Source organism: Hydractinia symbiolongicarpus, chromosome 5, assembly GCF_029227915.1.
Source record: "Hydractinia symbiolongicarpus strain clone_291-10 chromosome 5, HSymV2.1, whole genome shotgun sequence".
Lineage (NCBI taxonomy): Eukaryota > Metazoa > Cnidaria > Hydrozoa > Anthoathecata > Hydractiniidae > Hydractinia > Hydractinia symbiolongicarpus.
Window position 1 is genome coordinate 6,140,536 of NC_079879.1, and position 13,990 is coordinate 6,154,525.

The 13,990-nt window shown below is 32.8% G+C and overlaps 3 protein-coding genes across 3 annotated transcripts; 1 reads left to right on the forward strand and 2 right to left on the reverse strand.

Annotated features, from left to right (window-relative positions):
• Window positions 1-102: 102 nt before the first annotated feature.
• On the reverse strand, window positions 103-1,669 carry LOC130644422 (golgin subfamily A member 7-like). Its single transcript, XM_057450026.1, has one exon. The coding sequence runs from the start codon at window positions 1,435-1,437 to the stop codon at window positions 1,042-1,044; it is 396 nt and encodes a 131-aa protein (XP_057306009.1). The 5' UTR covers window positions 1,438-1,669; the 3' UTR covers window positions 103-1,041.
• Window positions 1,670-3,811: 2,142 nt separating this feature from the next.
• On the forward strand, window positions 3,812-5,329 carry LOC130646262 (histamine H1 receptor-like). Its single transcript, XM_057452437.1, has one exon. It carries the CDS (start codon window positions 4,094-4,096, stop codon window positions 5,114-5,116), a length of 1,023 nt encoding a protein of 340 aa, XP_057308420.1. The 5' UTR covers window positions 3,812-4,093; the 3' UTR covers window positions 5,117-5,329.
• A 1,683-nt stretch (window positions 5,330-7,012) lies between these two features.
• LOC130644423 (uncharacterized) lies at window positions 7,013-12,094 on the reverse strand. The gene is made up of 8 exons (XM_057450027.1): window positions 11,866-12,094; window positions 11,604-11,712; window positions 11,065-11,187; window positions 10,797-10,875; window positions 10,533-10,616; window positions 9,689-9,971; window positions 9,347-9,470; window positions 7,013-8,710 (listed from the first exon to the last, which is right to left on the reverse strand). The coding sequence occupies exons 3-8, from the start codon at window positions 11,109-11,111 to the stop codon at window positions 7,516-7,518; spliced, it is 1,812 nt and encodes a 603-aa protein (XP_057306010.1). The 5' UTR covers window positions 11,112-11,187; window positions 11,604-11,712; window positions 11,866-12,094; the 3' UTR covers window positions 7,013-7,515.
• Window positions 12,095-13,990: the final 1,896 nt, after the last annotated feature.

Genomic DNA, 13,990 nt, shown 5'->3' on the forward strand with positions numbered 1-13,990 from the left:
TTACATTCAAGCGGTACTGTAAGTAGATTTGGATTTGCTTTGTTTTTAAGATTTTTATTTTCAGTTGACAATCAAACAAGTTGTACAGTAAAGGTTTAAATGTATGAATAAAAATATTTTATTAAAGTAAAACATCATAATAATAGACAAACAAATTTATTAAAAATATAAATGGACCCATGCTTTCCTTCCTATACAGCTTATGCAATAACAACTATATACCACAATTAGTTTAGCTAGAAAACTGAATAAAACTATATAATTTTCCAAAGAATAATTTTAATACTGACCCATATGTTGTGTAGAAACACATTCATACATAGTGTTGATATATCAACATTTTTTTAATTTTGAAAACATCAAGCACTATCGTATAATACAAAATATAATTAAAAAAATACATAAAGAAGACTCGTGACACAAAATGACATTAGAAAATTGAGAAAATTGATAGCATATAATTGGTGAGACATAGGTAAATTTGAATTCCATAAAAAACAATGGCTATTGTAGCAGTCAGTCTTTCTAATTCACATTGGCACTAGACAATCGGCATTTACTGACGTGAAAAAATCAAACAAAAAAATAAAACAACAAATTGCACATTAATCCAAGTAATGTCACTTGAAAAAGACTACCCATATGATATCTAAAGTAAGTAAAGTTTAGCTTGCGTCAATATTGCTTTATGGATAAACTGCAGATGTAACAGACGCTCATAACACATATATACAATACAACATTTCATTAGGAAAGAAATCTTGACTTGCTACAAAATTTGTCCGATGAATGTTGGTGGGGAATTGAATAAAAACAACAGATTTGGATTTTGTATACCATTGTGACACTTTTTGAAAAGCGGAATTAGCATATAAGTGTTTCAAGAATGGTGAGCCTTGGAGGTTAGAATTTTTATTATACCACAGAACATTTTTAGCTGGGTTATAAAAAAATGAGCTTTAAAACACACAAACTCTCATTAGACATTCTTCATGCAAGTTCAGAAACAGACATTTCCCATAAAAAAACTTGATCGTTGTTTTATTTTACAATATTTCTTGATGTAATAACAAATTCGATGACTCTAAGACCTCTCTCCATTGGAGATGTTAGAATTAAACCTCTGGGTCCATAAATATTATCATTTTGTTCATGCACATACTGTGCTAGCTTCTTCATGCTTTTTTCATACTGGGTATCAAAACATAAGTATATAAGAAATCCAGTTAAACAAGCACAAAATCCTTGAAATAATGATGCTGCATCTGATCTTTCTGCTTCAAGGAAAATTTTATTTACATTTGTAATTGTTTGTTCAAATAAGGGACGAGATATTTTGCCCTCGAGTTCCAAAGGAAACTTCTTTTGAAATTGTACAGCTGTACCCTCCGAATAATCTCTTTGAACATACACTTTTTGTGGCACTGGAGCACTCATTCTTTTGTTTTGTTTGGAGACTTCCCTCAATTAGCTACAAATCCTTTTGACAGAACACTCTGCTTTCAACAATGGTGTCTAAATTGAAATATATTACCAGTTGATTTATCCTTAGCAGTAACTTTGGTAATGAAACTAACTATGTATAGAGCTAGGTATACATGAAATATAAAAATCGAAAGGTTTGCGTTTTGCTCTTGTTTTTCTCTGATGTTTTCGTATATAGTTGAGGCAAAGAACAATTTGTCTTGATTACCATACTAAACCCCTGCGACCCTCTCCCCTCACCCCCAAAAGACCCTTTTGCGTCATAAATGCAAATATACCAGCAAAATGCACCGATCTTTAAAAAACGGAGCGGTTTTAATATATTTTGTTCATTAGAGTGGAAATTAGGACTTTTGAGGTATGTTTGAGCTTGTTTATTAAAGGCAGATACGATAGACTAATTTTCAACGCTGCTACCGTTTGTTGCCACGTGGCTATATTTCCAATCTGATGAGAGAAAATTAATTCTTGAAACCGATCCTGCCTTTGCCACCGCACTTAATAAATAAATCTTTTAAACATCCAAAGAAAACAATCCGTCAGACAAACAACAATGCTTGGTAAAAGAAAACTTATAATTTATCCTTCTGGAAGATATCTTTAGTGAGTAAAAAAGCTGGCGACCGGCCTCGCTGCGCGTTTATGCGTCACTAAGTATGTATTATAATGCGCAACCAACCGTTAAACACCGGTACGCTTAATGAGGATGCTCTTGAGAATTTCTATATAATTTGAATTTTACTAATTGCATAAAGACTTTGACAAATCCTTACTAGGAGACTTTAAGACATACTTCTAATGCAAAATATAAAATTAAAAGGAGAACAAAACTTTTTCGCCCAGCCCAAATCAGGCTTGCTCGCCTAACCAAGTTAGTTTAGGTAACAAAACCATCTTGCGTCATGTGATCAGCCTATAAGTAATGTTGGCATTTGACTGTTTGAGTGTTATGCACTCTGACAAGATTTTTTTGGAAATAGCTAATGACGAATGATCTGAGAAAGAAATAACCTTTCTTACTGTAAGTAAAACATGAAGAAAATAAAATAATGTTAGTAACCACATTAGCCTCATTCCTCGGGTTTTTTTTGTCTCTCATCGCTCATGACGGAAATAAACAGCAATCCCACGTGCGAAATTATTGGCTAGAATATTTTTTTCCATCCATGGCAAAAAGGCGGGCTTATCACAAGCAGCAATAACAGAGAAGCAGGATATATGAGTAACTATATGCAGTTACTGGTAGTTAGTTAGTAAGTTAGTTAGTTAGTTAGTTAGTTAGGAGTTGGAAAGCAATAATGTCCTTGCAAGCGAGACAGTAAATTGAAAACTTAGATAAAGTCTAACTTATCATTTTACAAACAAGGTACGATTTGCGATGTATATTTGCATAACTTGTAGATATAAGAAATATATTCATCGATTCTTCCATTAGTAAAAGAACGTTATTCTAAAGTCAAATATTGGGCGTTTTAATCGGTTTAAATTCACAAACGTTTTACTCTGTTGCGAAAGGGAAAAGTTATGCGCCATTAAAATATATATATTTTAAAGGCTGCATGAAATACACGAGACCAGAAGCTTTTCTACATCATTTGAAGACAAAATTGTGTATATTTTCATTCGAGGAAAGCATTTTTCAGGTAGAATCTTCTATATTAGTTACTCTATTACGTTTTCTTTATTCTTTTTCCAGAAAAGAGAATATAGTTTTTAAAACAGAAAATATTACATAAAATAGTGCGTCGTGCGTCGTAGATCGTACATAATACACCTCGAAAAAACCTCTCACTTTAGTATAGTATGCTTTTTGTACAACTTAATTTTATTTAAAGAATAAATTCAAATTCTTTATCGTAAAGTTGATATATATTACAATATTTCTCTTTGCTTAGAACGGTGCAAAATATTGAATATAGGTTGCGTTATTAACGTGAATATAAATGTTAACGGTGGCAAATATTTAGCCTGATCATGAATTCATTATGATATTGTTACATACGTGTTAAACACCTTTCGTCGCATAGCAACCGCTTATACGAAGAAAGTTGGAAAGAATTTTTCTGTGTTTGCTGTGATATGTTTGATGAGAAGAGTTAAGGTTGTTAAATCAGGAAACAGGTGGACTTGTTATTCACATGCAGTGAATTCGAAAGTAATTCTCGAAATCTTGTGATTTTGTTTAGAATCTACCGAGCGCACGTTATGTTATAAATGAAAAGATAGACGCACCGTATCGTGTCTTGTAACTTGATGTCTTCTGAAGCGAGAATCTCAAATCGTTTTGAAAGCATTTAGTTATACAATAGCTCTTCGTGTTTTAATGAATGTGATGACATTTGATATTTAAAAGGAAATTTAAGCAGGCTTTGTCATTTTTTACCTGTAATTCTGGTTGATATAAATGTTATAGCCTTGCTGAACAAGATCTAGGTGTTAGCTACTGAAATCCTTAATGTCAAATATCCCTTATGTCAAATATTCGTTACTGAAATGTATTTACTTATTGTTGTACCGAAGTGATCCTGTGTTAAAAGAGATGGTAACTTATTTAGATGGAATACATTAATAGTTAGATGTTTATACTTTTAGATCTGAGGAAGTCAAAATGGTGGAGGTAATATCAGAAAGAGACACATGTTCCGTTTTAGTGGACATGCATGACTGGTATCAACGTTACATATTAGCTGGAATCAATATCTTTTTTGCTTTAATAGCAAGCACTGGTAATACAATTATCATACTTTCAGTTCTAAAATCAGGCACACTTCGTTCGCAAGCACCGACATGTTTTATAATTTCATTGGCGATAGCTGATTTGCTAGTTGGAGCAGTGGTGCAACCATTATACTCTATCATATTAATTGATTGGTCAACTGGAACGTGCATGATCGAACCTTACAAGTTATATATAGGTTATTTTACGTGTTCCATTTCTATCAGTAGCGCCATGTTTGTTTGTCTCGATCGAATGCTAAAAATTTGTTTTCCTTTTAAGTACGTAACATACGTCACAAATAATCGAGCCCTGTTTGCTGTGATTTCCATATGGTTGTGTGGGGTAGGAATTGGTTACATGAGCGTGTTTTTTGAAGAGAAAAAATTTATCGCCTTTGGAACTTTAGCCTGGATTTTTAACGCTATTTTGGTGGGAATATATTGCTCCGTTAAAATATATAAAGTCGGATGCCGGCAAATTAAAGAGATTAATCATAACTGTGTGGAAGGCAAGAAAAACATCATGCGCGAACGAAAATTGGCTGCCTCTTTAATATGTGTACTAGCTGCCGTGCTTTTTTTCTGGTTTCCATTTGTCATTGTGAACGTATGTGTGTTATTTCTTTATACATCCAAGAACTGGTTTCATTTCTTTGTAGCAAGAGCATGGACGATAACATTTGGTTACACTAACAGTAGTATGAACATTTTCATTTTTAGTTTTAAAAACAGAGACATTAAAAAAGCTATTAGAAGTTTTTTACGTTTAAACAAACGACCAAGGCTGAATCTATCAACGAATACCGTCACATCTAGTTGTGAAAGTCCGAAACATTTAGAAATGAACTCAATAACAAAACGGACTTATGGTAGCACTGGTAAATTGAGCATAAACAGTATTCAGCCTAAATGACAAAAAATTGGAAATAAAATGAAATATTGGCATATGGATATTAAATATATATTGGCACTATATTGCATGTCATTTTAGAATTTAAAAAGAATAATTTCAGCCCGAAAGCAGCACAGATTATGGAATATTTTGTATTATAAATTAAAATTGGTTAAATTGTCTCTAACAGTTTTTTTATTGTGGCGAGCTGATAACAATATAAATAAGAATGCTTGGAAACGAGAGTATTTTTTTTCCATACAAAAAAGTGAATTTAGTCACATTCATTTGACAACATAAAAACACTAAAAATTTAATGTGAAAATGCAAACAATCTGATGTTGAAGATTCAACTCTCCTTATCTATTTGCCAATTTTAGCTCAAGATATGCCAGTAAAATGAAAATTTTTGGAGTTTATGTTAAAAACAAAACGTTTTGACAGATCCGTACGAACCATTCTCGTACCCAGAGCTCTTTGAGATTAAAACCTCACTTTTCTTAAAGAGCTCTGGGGTCGAGAATGGTTCGTACGTACATAAGTTAAAAACTTCTAGAAATATATTTAGCAATGTGGATTAGAATCAAATATTATTCTACATTTAAATTATTTTTTGAATGAAGAATTCACAAACGCAAAACGCCATAAAAGTTTGCAACGGGATTCGCCCCAAATAATTTAGTGTATAAAAAATGTTGAAAAAGTCTGCTTAAGAATAAACTTATGCATCCAGTTAAAAAATTTCGATTTGTAAAAAATTTTCAGTCGCACTACTCGCACTAAGCATGTCTTCACATTGCTATCTGTCCCAGATAGATATATCTACAATCTTGGTGAAAATATGTTGAGACAAGACACCCTATTTCGAAGTTTGCCACCACAAGTAATTGCGTAGGCTATTTCTATATTAGATTCACACATTTTGAACTTGTCAAACATAGGATTTAAGAATTGGAATCTAAGCCTATTTGGTTAAGCCCAAACTCTTCAAATGTGCCACCTATTGCTGATATCAGCATAACCATTTTGCACGAGTTTTGAGACCTTCTTTGACTCCGACGTGGATTATTTCGGTGTAAGGGCGTGCTAGAGAATGTGACTAGAAACTTTTCAACGTTGTGTCTGCCTGGTGTGTGCAAAAGTAGTGACTGTGCAGCGTGACCACTGCAGTGCATTAACCGTTTCTCACTTTTGTTGATATTTACAAAAATGAGGAAAAAACTGCTTTCGTCTTAATATTTTTGTCCAAGATTGTAGATATCTTCTATGCAAAGTCTTGATACATTGGAGTAAATAACAATGGGTTTTCTATCCATTCCATTGCATCTTTTATTGATCCATCATTATAAAAAATTTTGTCTGATAATTTTGAGTTTTATACTTCCGTAAATCATTCTGAAAAAAAAAAAAAAAAAAAAACAGCACAAAAATGAAAAAGTGATCATGTAAATTGTTTCCTTACGTGCATAAAATTTAACATTTATTTGACTAGCATTTTCTTAACTATCTATTAGACATCTGCATGCCAACCTGTTAGGTCTCATATCTTCCAAACCCTAAATGTCAGCTGTTACTCGAAACAAATTATTTTGTAAAATTTATATAATCCGTAAATTCTAGTAACTTCCGTGCGGATTTTATTCGAATTTTAATCTTACAACATAACTTTTTTACATCAGCAATAATTGTTATACTAGTTTTGACACATTATTTCCCCGACCAGGAAAAATTAAATTTTTGGACAATCTTTAGGTATTCTATCCTCTGGAATATGTAAAACTGAATGATAAATTAATTAACTTTTATTTAACTTTCAAGAACTTCAAACAGAATGCTAAAATTCGTTCTGGAACTAATAAAAGGCAGACAATGGTATTATCTTGCAAATTTCGATTTTCGGGTTCATAACGTCAGAAAAAGGTGCGCACGACTTAAATGATTCTCATCGTTTTGTTTATTGTAGGACATACTACAATTGTGTCAAGTTTATTTTAATTTAGGAAAGCCTATCAAAAGTTATGGAAGAATGGAGGTGGGAGGGGAAAGGGATAAATCTGCCCCCACATTTAGGCATAAAATACAACAAGAATATTGTGTTCATTTAACGTATTTTCTCTATTAAGGTGGACATTTTTAACTCATTTTATTTGAAATATTTCTTCTAAGAAAACACGTGAAATATATAAAACACTTAACATAACATTTGAACATACAGTAAAGATCTGAAAAAATAATGCAACATTGGTTCCATTGCTATGACAACAATGTAACTAAATTTTGAAATAATGTCGTATTGTTTTCTATTACTTTGTATCAAAACCTTTATTTTGTAGATGCAGAAGCTACTTTACTTTGTGGTATAAAGAGTCTTACAATAAAATATTACAAATAGAAGTTTTTGAAAGGTACTTTTCAGAAGTTCATATGTTTGTAGTTCTTTGTTTATCACTTTTCATTCGATAAGACGTTCTGGGATGGACTTTTTTAGAGTTTTGAGTTCCTTGACGTTTTGGTTTTTTCGACGAACTATTTTTTTTAGGACTCTTTTGTGATAAGGCTGGCCTATTTGCACTGGAAAGGTTATTTTTCTGTCGTGAGGTATTCTGTGGTTTAATTTCCTGCTGAGATGATTCTTCCGTAACTGAAAATTTCGGAAAAGGTAGAGTAGGTTTTCTATCTCTGTCCCTGTTTTGTCCACTATTAAATAGACTGAAATCAGCATCTTTAATGTCATCTCTTACATCGTCCTGCAAGATGTGTGGCGCTACACGTGACGACTCTTTTTTAAGTCTTGCAGTACTCTTTATTTTCTTCCTGACGTTTTTATCATGTTTTGCTTTGTAACCAACCTGTTCTTTTTCATCATGTGAATCATTTTCAATAACACTTTCTAAATGTCGAGCTAAATCAATAGCCCACGACTTACTTTCTTCGTTACTCAACTCAACTGGTACTAGGACTAGAGAACCTCTCTTGCATGAAAGAGGAGGTAATTCCATATCTCCGGGATGATTAGTAGGCGATTTGATACTATTTCTACGCATCGAAACTTTTCGACGAGAATTATTTTTTTGTCTATACGACGTTTCCGATGTAGGGCGGGTCTCTCCGCATTCATCCTCTTCATCGATGATGATTGGCATGGAGGTTTGTTCTTTTCTCTTAGTGGATACTTTATATGAATCCAACACAGGCATAGAAACCCGACGTATTGTATTGATAGGCGCTAATACTGGCTTGGAACCGCGCCTTAATTCGGTTGTGGGATCCATGTTGAAATACTGAGCAGGCACAGAACCGCGACGTAACACAGTTGAATTACCAAACTCGTCAAGAATTGGTGGAAACAAAGTATTTACTACCGGCATTGAACCACGGCGTGACATATCAATCGAGTGTTGATATTGGTAAGGAAGTAATTGTATACCATCTATAACTGGAGTAGATCTACGACGATTTCCATTTTGATCAAGGAGCGGTGGTAATCGTGGAGGAAGCTTCTTCAAATTGTTCTTAAACATTGGGTGGTCATACATTATCGTTGGGGTGGTGTCATCTATGTCATCAGTGTTGTTGTAAGTATCTGTTACTATTTGTTTACCGTCACTGTCCGTCCTAAAATATACAATAAGAGAGTATTGAATTCAAAGAAAATAGTAATAAATTTGTATATGTGCAGTGAAAAAGTGAGAATTTTTAGAAACTATTTTATGTGTAAATGTTATTTATATAGTTAAATAATCTAATTTTCTGTTAAAAAGGCATGCAAATTGTGTTTCTGATCATCCAGCCAATAAACCTAACCTAAATTAACTCTTAGATACCGAAACGAATTTTTCCTCCATGGATTTTCGAAGACATCTTTTGTCATTGAGTGCGATTTCTGCCCACCTATTGCAAATTTGAGAAAGTTGAACACTGCTGGTAGACAATTTAATTTTTATCCACATAGGCTTGATTCTAATATCTCAAAGTAAATTGGCCTTGAGCTATGGCTAATAGATGACATGGCGGTGTTCCAGCCTTGTTCCATTTTTATGTAAAGGAATATTTTTTATGTAACTTTTTAAGTCATATCGTATATAACCTAAAATAATGAATACATAATGTACAGAATCATGTGGTTTTGTTGAGCGGTTAAGGATAGATCAGGGTTTAAATGTTTGATGACGTCAGCAGCGACACGTCAAAAATTTTTCTAGCCATTGCTTTTATAATATAAACGTTAAATCACATATCAAATAAACACACCTTTTAAGTAATCGTTTTTGAAACATTTCTTTCACACGTTTTCGCTTTACTATAACCAATGCAACAACGATACATATAATGATACAGACAGCAACAATGGCTCCAACCAAGACTCCTATGTTTCCTGAAAAATGAAAAATCAACGTATTTATCAAAGTTGTGTAAAACAAAGTTTTCATCATATTACGAAATTAATTTTCTAAAAAAAAATAAAAATTATAATGTTAAAGCAAGTGTTTTTTACCTATTTTTTAATTCTTTTTAATTTTTTGCGTGTTTTTTTGACCTATTTTTGACTTTTTTTACTACTTCTTTTAAACTCAGCCAATATTAATATTTTACCTTCTCCTGTTGAAGTAGGTGCTGTGCCTTCTAATGATGGTGTTGTATCCTCTTCAGTTGATTTCTTTGTAGTGGTCGTAGTGGTGGTCGTTGTAGTATCAGTTGTCGTCGTCATCTTCGTTGTCGTTGTCGTGGTTGTTGTTGTCGTTGTCGTTGTTGTTGTTGTAGTTGTTGGAAGTATGCATTCCATACCAGAATCAGCACTACCACCGTTGCCAGGTAATGCACAGTTTGGACACGCATATCCTGGTTTGCAATGACAATTCCCGTTATTGTTACACACCTGCAAAGTTTTTGTGATAAAAATTAATATTATTATTATTTTTACTGTGCATAGAACGTTGCAAAAAGGGAAATTCACCAAGATCAATCCCCTATCTACAATGGTATTGTTGCCAATGAAATTGCTTCTTATTCTTAGTAGCACCTGCAAAGGGTGTGAGGAAGAAGCACAAATAACTCTTTGACAAGTAATACAAATTACAACGCATGTGATTCGGATTGAAAATATATTATTTGATTCAATGACGTTACTATATCATTTTTTTTTGCTTTGGTGTAATATTATACGCCATACTTTATTGTTGTACCAAGTTTCATGACATGAGCACTAAATTTCTAGAAAAACTCAAAATTTTTGCCTTAATAAGGGAAATCCAACTAAAGTCTATTTTAAAAAAAATTCGCGTTTTTTTTAATCCAATGACGTCAATAAATTATGAATTATTTGTATGAAGATAAGTTCTAACTATGTCGCGGCTCACTCCTGACTGCAACCTAAGCAGTTGATGATGGCAGCGCGCAGCACTTTCAAAAAAAAATTGTTATAATGACAAACACTTACACCACCATTCAAACATTCATTTTGACATGGGATGATGTTTGTGGACAATGATGACACTTTTTTGCATTTTTTCTCGTGACAAATCTGAAAGAAAATGTAGCGGTGATAAATACCATTTAAAAATTTTACGGTTTTTAACTCACTCGTCATAACGTAACTTCCACCATTTCAAATTTAATCGAAAAAAGAATTGTTACAGAGAATTTGTGTACCATCTAAATGTCGATTTTTTAAAAAAAATTTTATTTAAATAATTCTACATACTCTTCCATCAGCACATCGTGTTCCACTCTTCACAACTGTAGGATCTTTAATGTCGTAACCAAGAAACGTAGACCCCCCTCTAAAATCGTCAAGACAATAAATTTTGACTCTGGACTTAATATTTGTATATAGTTGTATATAGATGAAGTACAACTTTTTTTGTTCCCTTTTTTTCAAATATAAAGAGAAATAGTGTAAAATAATATGGCCTTTCCATTAAACTATAGTCAGTTGTGTGTTTTTCAAAATTACCAAAATTTAACCTTACCTACAGAAAACAGTAGTACCTTCTACACCAAAATAAAAATTCGACATTTTTCTATTACTACCAATAATTGGAAAGGTGGGAAGATTTTCTCCTGTGCATTGTAAATAACCACATTTAACATCCCTAGAAAAGAAAAGAAAACCAATAAATTCTATTTTTAATCAGTTTGGCAGTTTAGATAGTGTATAAACTCTCATTTTTGATTCAGTTCTAAAATTTAATCCTGCTATTGTTTAATGAGGCCTTGTGGAAAAAATAAACTGTGGACACAAGTTAAAACAAGTTGAAACAAGTTGAAACAAGTTGAAACAAGGTGAAGCAAGTTGAAACAAGTTGAAACAAGTTGAAGCAAGTTGAAACAAGTTGAAACAAGTTGAAACAAGTTGAAACAAGTTGAAACAAGTTGAAACAAGTTGAAAAAATAGCTAGACGTCGTAGTTATAACCGAAAAACAAACACATATTAATAAAATAATGGCTTTACACAATGACGAGTCGTTGAGACGTCTCGTTTATTCGAATACAAATTCAGAAACTTACTCTGGTAGACATTTTACATAATTTCCTTCATAATCCGTCCCGCAGTTACCAAAATCATTTGCTTGAACATTTAAATTAGCATAACAAGCATCGTCACCTTTATAGGCGTCTAAAATTTAATACTATTATTTATTTGGTGTCATGCATCAAAGATAGTACTTAATTTCTAAGGTATCTTGAGGATACAAAAATATTGACGAAACTTGCACAATATTAAGATGTGTGCACAATGTTTAATCTAGGGTGTAATTTAACGACTTACTCAGCCCCCAAAAACTTTTACATTGTTCGGTATACGACGGACTGCATACACCTTCCCAACAATAACCCTACAAATGAGAAATACAGTAGTGGACAACCAGTAAAAAAGTTGGTACTGTTGTTTTATTTTTTTGAACAAATATACTTTGACCAGGTCTACATTTATCGTCCGACAATCGACAGACATTTTTTGAATCAATTTAACCTTTAAAGTTGGATAGAAAATTTAAAACATAAATATGTCAGAATTTTCGAACAATAAACCAATATTCTAGCTACATCTCATTATGAATGGAGGACCTCGTTATAAATGGAGGGCATAGTTATAAATGGAGGGCCTATGGGTAAATTTTAATTTTCCGCAACCTTTCTTAAATTCTTACCAAAATAATTTGCAGTTCTCGCAAATACTGGAGCAAAGTACAAGGCTACAATCATGGACTAAAAATATTGAAACAGGACGGTTAATTTTAAGTTCCACCGCCACTAGTACTCACCGTGGTTGTTCCTTTACAAAAGCCGCACATTTTAAACTTGTAAATGTAGGTTAATAGCTTGAATCTGAAAGACACTAATTGTTGCTAACGTCAGCACGACAATTTTTTGATATCGTGACCCAAAGAATGCCACTAGTAAATTTTTCACGGTTTCTACATGACATAAATTCCTTCTGTCCGTGTTTGAAAACTGACTTAAAACAGACTTTGTTTCTTAATTTTAAAATTTTCCCTGGTTGTTGATGCAAGGGGTAGAAATTAAAAACGCTGCTGCGCGTGACAAAACGGGCAATTTTTCTGAACAAAGTTTTGCAAATATTAGTCACTAGTTCGTGAATCTTATTTGGTTTGATAAAAAAGAAAAATAAGTCAGAATAAAAAGTAAACCTACGGTGTTGTTTGAACACGATAAAAAATCTTGCTTGTAAAAATTAGCCGGACACTAAACAAATGACACACGTAAAAATATAACATTCGCACTCTAAAGTGTCACATAAATCTCTTCCCCCCGTTTGTCAATTTCTGGATTTTTCTTTACTAGAAACAACCATGTACTAATGTTTCTCAAGCTCCAGTAGTGTTTTTCCCTTAATTCTCTTTTTAAGCCAAAACAAGAACTGAAGATGAAATAAATAATTTTACCAGGTGAGATGAGCCAGTACAATATTCCTCAAGGTCACACTCACTCATTAAATTTCTGCACAGTGAGCCTCTAGGTTTAAACTAAGTAAAAAAGAAAGAAAACGATATATATTATATTGAATTGTCCTTAAAAACATGGACGTTTGTGTTTCAAAGAAATTGCAAAGCAGAGAAAAAAAGCCTGGGGACATTTGATTTTAGCTTACGCGACAGTTTTCACAACATCTCCCTGAACTGCATTCTGCATCTCCTAACAACGTACAGCTGGTTGCATTGCAACAGGAATCTTTACATTCCTAAAAATAAGCATACTGTTACAACAAATAACAACAATAAAAACGATAAAACATACATAAAGAACAACAACATAAAAAAGAACAGCTCACAACACAAAACAAAAACAAACATCAAATGAATATCAAAGCAAACAACTCTAACAATAATTTGTGATACACTGGAAAAAGATAACTAAGGAAAAAGCAAACACGAATTACAACAAAATGCATCTACAAACTGACTTCAACAGTTCCGCAGTCACAATATTCTCCTTCTTCTAAAAAACCATTTCCACAAACAGGATCGCCATATAACTAGAAAAATAAATAAAATGACAACATAATTAGTTGTCAATTTAAGCAATAAAAAAGAAATATAACTACGTAGAAGAGTTTAAAAGTGTAACAAAAACAGACATTGACACAAAGTGTAAAAACGTTCCTACCTTTGTTGGTACATCAAACAAGCATTGATATTTTCCGTTTGCAGTTATGTCATCAAATTTATTACGAGTGCAATCTGTGAAACCATTTGCAGGTGTCCAACTATGGGAACAAAATTATCAATAAGATCATGACTAATACTTTGTGAGAATAAAAGAGAGGAACCATAACAATAGTTAGAGATTAGGGATCTTTGGGTTTTGAGTTCTTCAGGACAATTAAAAAGAAATGGCATTTCTCCTCGTGGCATTGCTTGCGTAATGCTCTT

Bases quoted from the DNA above. Each gene is read 5' to 3' on its own strand.
- LOC130646262 (XM_057452437.1), top strand. From the start codon at position 4,094: ATGGTGGAGGTAATATCAGAAAGAGACACATGTTCCGTTTTAGTGGAC.
- LOC130644423 (XM_057450027.1), bottom strand. From the start codon at position 11,111: ATGTCGAATTTTTATTTTGGTGTAGAAGGTACTACTGTTTTCTGTAG. The intron at 10,617-10,796 runs GTATGTAGAATT...ATTTTCTTTCAG, and splicing joins CACGATGTGCTGATGGAAGA to ATTTGTCACGAGAAAAAATG. The intron at 9,471-9,688 runs GTAAAATATTAA...TTCATTTTTCAG, and splicing joins ACCTACTTCAACAGGAGAAG to GAAACATAGGAGTCTTGGTT.
- LOC130644422 (XM_057450026.1), bottom strand. From the start codon at position 1,437: ATGAGTGCTCCAGTGCCACAAAAAGTGTATGTTCAAAGAGATTATTCG.